The sequence below is a fragment of the Pinus tabuliformis genome, chromosome 7 (genome assembly GCF_031772625.1).
Source record: "Pinus tabuliformis cultivar Carrire ecotype Pingquan chromosome 7, CPIR1, whole genome shotgun sequence".
Lineage (NCBI taxonomy): Eukaryota > Viridiplantae > Streptophyta > Pinopsida > Pinales > Pinaceae > Pinus > Pinus tabuliformis.
The window spans coordinates 888,736,567-888,742,804 of NC_142293.1; the positions used below are offsets into that span (position 1 = coordinate 888,736,567).

At 42.3% G+C, this 6,238-nt stretch overlaps 1 protein-coding gene across 1 annotated transcript; it reads left to right on the plus strand.

Moving 5' to 3' along the window:
- Positions 1-416: 416 nt before the first annotated feature.
- LOC149250456 (uncharacterized) lies at positions 417-4,415 on the plus strand. The gene is made up of 2 exons (XM_089453656.1): positions 417-1,609; positions 2,132-4,415. The coding sequence occupies exons 1-2, from the start codon at positions 417-419 to the stop codon at positions 4,413-4,415; spliced, it is 3,477 nt and encodes a 1,158-aa protein (XP_089309782.1).
- The last annotated feature ends 1,823 nt before the right edge of the window (positions 4,416-6,238 follow it).

Consider the following 6,238-nt stretch of genomic DNA (forward strand, 5'->3'; position numbering starts at 1 on the left):
GTGCCTCTTTCTGGATCAAATCCGCCTCACCATTATTCACTCCGGCCCCGTCCCTCTCAATCTGTATCTGAGGGTACCTCGGGGTTGTGCATTATTCCCCCTGAACCTGGTCACACCTCATCCAGGGGTCGAAAATCCAATTTGAATAAAGCCATTCGGCGTGCTGGGGCTGAAGTTGCTTCGGGACGTCAATCCACCATTGTCGGGGCCCTTAGAGCTACAAACCCCCCTCGGAGGGTTCCCCCATGAAGTGTCTCTCATTCAACTGCAGGGGTCTAGCTAGCACCCCGAAAAAGCTAGCCCTAAAACGACTTTTTCAGGTCGAAAATCCTGACATCATCCTCCTTCAAGAAACCCTGGGTTCTGCAGAAGCCATATCTCTTGCCTTGAAATCGATTGCGCCAAAGTGGCAATACATGGGGTTGGATGCTATGGGCCGTTCAGGTGGTCTGGCCATTGGGCTCAACCCTCTTTCCATCAGATTGGACTCCTCATGGGGCGGACCAGGATATTTGGGTGCTGACATTTTTTCAAAAGACCTTGGGATGCCACTGCGCATCATCAATATTTATGGTCCTTGTCAGCAGAGGGAAGGATTCTGGCGCACCCTCCTTAATCGTTCTTTGCTGCAAGAGGAAAACCTGATCATTGGAGGCGACCTAAACTTCTCCTTGGGATATGGTGAATCTTGGGGCTCATCTGCTCAATCAGATCCCATTTCAGACTTCATGAGGCATCTGCTTGAACAGCACGATCTCATCGACATCCCTATGCATCACCCTCTTCCCACATGGAGGAACCGAAGGATCGGATCAGCAGCCTTGGCTCGTCGACTTGATCGTTATCTGATCAAGGGACCGTTGCTCCGCAATCTCCATCACTATAAACAGTGGGTAAGTTCGGGGGGAATCTCGGATCACTCTCCCATCCTGATGGAAATTCTGGGCCCTCACCCTAAACCAAAAGCTCCTTTTAAATTCAACCATCATTGGTTACAGGACCCTGGTTTCTCTAAGCTGGTCACTGACTTTTGGGCAGCTCACCCTATTGACAGAGAACCCTCTTTGGCCAGGGGATTTGTAAAAAATTTGACGGAACTCAAGCATATTGTGATTGAATGGGCCAAGAGGAAAAAGGCAAGGGAAGATGAACTGCTCACCACGATAGAAGCAGACATACACGCCCTGTTGGATGAACAAAACTTGGGCTTTATCTCTGTGGATAGCAAGCATAGGCTGGTTGATCTAGAAGAGCAGAAGTCTAGCATTCTCAGACTCAGAGAAGAATCGATCAGGCTGAGAAGTAGAGCTACTTGGCTCAAGGCTGGGGATGAAAATTCCAGATTCTTCCATAATTTTGCAAATGGGAGGAGGGTTGCAAATACCATCTGGAACCTTCCCTATCCGGATGGGGGTCTGGCAGACTCTTTCAACAAGCTCTCTAGCATGGGTACCTCCTATTTCAAAGGCATCTTCAAATGCCCTGAGGGCTCCAACCTGGCTGAAATCTTCCGTGTCGCTTCCCATTTCCCGAGGTTCGTTAACAATGAAGACTTGGAGGATCTAAATGCTCCTGTCACCATGATTGAATTGGAGAACACCATTAAATGGTTTCAGAAGGAAAAGAGCCCGGGCCCTGATGGATGGACCATTGAATTCTATCTGGCTTTTTTTGACATCTTGGGTGAGGACATATTAAGGGTGGTAGAGGAAAGCAGAACCTCAGGTCAGATCTATCATGCTATAAATTCTACCTTCATTGCGCTTATTCCCAAGTCCGACTCGCCATCATCCTTTGCTGATTTTCGTCCCATTTCGCTATGCAATGTACTCTACAAGATCATATCCAAGATCATAGCCAACAGGATCAGACCCATCCTTTCCAATCACATTGCTCCTCAGCAATTTGCTTTCTTGGAAAACAGGCAGATTCATGAAGCCATTGGCTCTGCCCAGGAAGCCATTCACTCTATCTGGACCAAGCACCTCAAGAGTATTCTTCTCAAAATCGATCTCTCAAAGGCTTTCGATAGAGTCAGCTGGCTTTACATCAAAATGATTCTCATTCACCTGGGCTTTCCACATCAGCTTATCACTTGGATTATGGCATGCATTACCTCTCCTACTTATAGTATTCTGATAAATGGTGCTGCATCCCATTTCTTCCACTCTGAAAGGGGACTTCGTCAAGGATGTCCCCTTTCCCCCCTCTTGTTCCTATTGGTTACAGAAGCGCTCAGTCGTCTCATCATTGATGCAAAGAGGGATGGAACTATCCGGGGCCTAAAGATCTCAGAAGCTTGCTTCCTAACTCACCTTCTATTCGTGGACAATGTCCTTATACTTCTCGATGGAAGTATTCAGGATACCTCATCATTCAACAGAATCCTTAATCTTTTTTCACATGCCACGGGCATGGTGGTCAACCATGAGAAGTCTTCCATCACTATGGTTGGTACATCTGTAGCTGAATCACAATCGGCCATGCAGGCTTTTCCATTTATCACACAACCTCTGGATCGAGGTCTTAAATACCTTGGATATTGGCTAAAGCCTACAAACCAAAAAATTGCCGACTGGGTATGGCTTGTCACCAAGATTGAAAAGAAAATAACTTGTTGGTACTTCAGATACCTATCCAGAGCAGGCAGATTAACTCTGATCAAATCTGTGCTGGAAGCAACTCCTGTTTTTTGGATGGCTTTAGCATGGATTCCCCGAAACATTCTCTCAAAGATTCAGAGACTCTGCAACAGATATTTGTGGGCTGGAAAGGAAGAGAAGCGCACCTTTGCTTGGATCTCCTGGAGTAAGATTGCCCTCCCTAAGAAGTGGGGGGGCTGGGGATTAAAGGACCTGGCATCCTTTGCAAAAGCCCTCGCTGCAAAAATGGGTTGGGCATTGCTGACTTCCCACAGTTTATGGACAGAGATTGTATACCATAAGTACATCTGGCCTCTCGACATCATCGATTGGGCCAGACTCCCAAGCTGGAACAGAACGGGCATCTCTTCCATTTGGAAAGCCCTCCTACACTCCCTCCCCCTCCTCAGGAGCAACATCATATGGCGCATAAAAAGTGGGAACAGAGCACGCATCGGAATGGATCCATGGAGTGGATGCGGAGGAAGACACAGACTTCACTCAGACCTGATTGCCCTCCTAAACTCCCGTGGCATTAGAGTGCTTGCGCAGATCGCTGACCCTGAGGGCTCGGACATATTGCATCAGGCTTGGAAATCTGGCACACAGTTAGACATCCCGGACAGATGGCACGAACCATGGAAAGCATACTGTGACGCCCTCTCAGAATCCCATATCAGAATTGTGGATGGACCGGATGAACTCATCTGGCAGATTGCTGATAGTGGGATTTACTCTCCTCGTGAGGGATACAAAGTCATTATTTCTCACAGAAAGCCGGAGGTGCTTGATAGATGGTGGCACCAGATTTGGAAGCTTAATGCATCGCCCAGGTCTAAGTTATTTACTTGGTGTGTCCTTCGCAACCGCATTCCCACTGACGAACACCTCAAGCGCAGGGCGGTATCCGGTCCTTCGCGTTGTGTGCTGTGCAAAGCAGACACAGAGACCACCGAACACCTATTTTTAAGATGCCCCATTGTAAATCAATTATGGCATCATATCAAACATCACTTACAGTTTTCGGGCGATTGGTCTGGTACAGACCTTATCAACGCGTGGATGGATTGGGGGAACAGACACAGTGGTTCGAAATCTGTAAACCTTCCGATCATTGTAAATTGGTCTATATGGAAGACTAGGAACAGAATGATATTCGATGGATGGGAGCCTACATGGTCTCTCGTTGAAGCTGGTATCATTACAGCATATAACGAACTACCGAATCCCCCTCCCCCAAAACAGCGACGGCCGACCCCTCCTCCCAATATCGACATGAGCTCACCTTGGGCTTTCTTCGATGGGGCTGCAAACGAACATGGCTGTGGAGGGGGCATCATTATACACAAATCATTGAGGCATTTCTATCACATCAAAATAGGACTGGGGGCTGGCACTAACAATTACTCTGAGCTCATATCTCTCCGCCACTTACTTCATTTTGCACTCAGCCATCATTGCACCAGCATCAACATCTATGGAGATTCTCAGATTGTCGTTAATTGGGTCAATAGAGTTACTACATGTCACTCACACACTCTAAATATACTGCTTGATGAAGTCTTTATACTAATGGAGGCTTTTAACTCATTTCACATATCTCATATATACAGAGAACATAACCAGACTGCTGACAAGCTTTCCAAGGAGGCCGCGGTGATGGAAAATGGCTTATGGGAAATCACTGAATCTTTGGAACAGCAGGAGCAGAAATACCACCATCGGCCATATATAGACCCGTCATATCCTACTGCGGGTCTACAAGCGACTTAAAAATCAGTCTTTTTTGTTATTTGACTGCACAATATGATATATATGTAAATAGATCGAGGTTTGCCTTAAATGGCACCATTTTTGCACAATTTTTGTAAATGTAACAGACAGATATACAGCACTGATCTGCAAATATCTTGAAAATGCACTGAACAGTTTGGCATATGCGACAAAGCATCTACATATGTAATCTTTCATATTTATAATGAAATATTACGGATTTTTCCAGTGGAAAAAAAAATATATATACATATGTATATATATACATATGTATATATATACATATGTATATATATACATATGTATATATATACATATATATATATACATATATATATATATATATATATATATATATACATATATATACATATATATAAAATAAAAAAATAAAAAAATAAAAAAATAAATAAAATAGTTATTTGTGCTACAATTAAGGTCGAAACTGAAAATAAACAATGGTGGGGGTCCAAGTGGAATAGGTGGGTGGCCACCAATATCCACCTGGATGAATCAAAACCTAAACATCAAAAGAAAAGGATTTCTAGATTTTACCAATAACTCGAATAGGTCTAGGGCTTCTACATTATAGACATACCCTTAGTAGTAAGAGGCTAGGGCTTTATGGTGAACCCTACAGATTAGGGTTTCACACAAATGATCAAAATGATGATGAGGGTATATTTAATCTAATGATTAATGACCCTAACAAGAATCTTTAATATTTAAAACCCTAGACATAATGATGTTAGTAATGTAAAGCAAATTTCAAAAGAAAAATGACCGTCCCTTTTACATGAAGTGAAATTTATAACATAGCTTATAGTCTAAGACATACATTGAGTCGTTCCTTAACAAACATTGTTAGGACATCAATTCTTGAAGGGATTCCTTTGCAACAAAACTTATTCCATGTTTCAAGTCTCCTCCATAACCTTTATGTATTCTACAATATTTCCTGACCAAGGAAAAGATAAAGAAAATGGTTATTAGCATACAATACAAACAAATCTTGATGTGAGGAGGAAACCAAACATGAAAATATGAATAAAGAACATAATACTTATCTTTTTGGTAGAAATGGTGGAGACTCCCTCTTAATCCAATCTTGAAGGATACCTATAACTTTATCAAAATAATTCAAAAATGTTCTAACAAGACATGTTAGGCCCACAAACTATAGAAATCAAAACATAAAAGAAAACACTACAAAACTAAGAAGGATATGTAGGAGAGGAATTAGTAGTATAAGTCCTTGACTTCTGATTCCTCATCCTTGTTCTTCTTAGGTGGAGCTTCATTGATAATATTTTCTTGATCCCTATCTCTCTTCTTATTCCTTGGATTCCTAGAACATTGATTCTTGTAATGGCCTATCTTATGATAGTTGTAGCATTCAATTTGGATAGGTCAACTTTCTTCTTTGGTCCTTTGAACTTCTTGAAGGATCGCCTTTTCTTGTGATGAGCATGATAAGCATTAGAGGTAGTTTATTCTTCATCTTCCTTCTTGTTGTTTATTAATGATATTCAGGATTCTTCTTGATTGCAAGCATTCCACATATGTTCAAATGTTGGTGTATCTTTCCAATTGATAACTCCTGATACAAAAGCACTCCAATATTTTGGTAGTCCTAGAAGAGAAGTAATTATGAGCTCTTTTTCTGGCACAATTTCATATATTTCTTGGAGTTCATCTCTGATTCTAGATATCCTTATAAAGTAGGATGACACACTATCATCTTTCATCATCTTAATAGTTCTTAATTCATTATTGAGACTTGTTATTTGCCCAATGTTCTTGATGGTGAATAACTTGGAGAG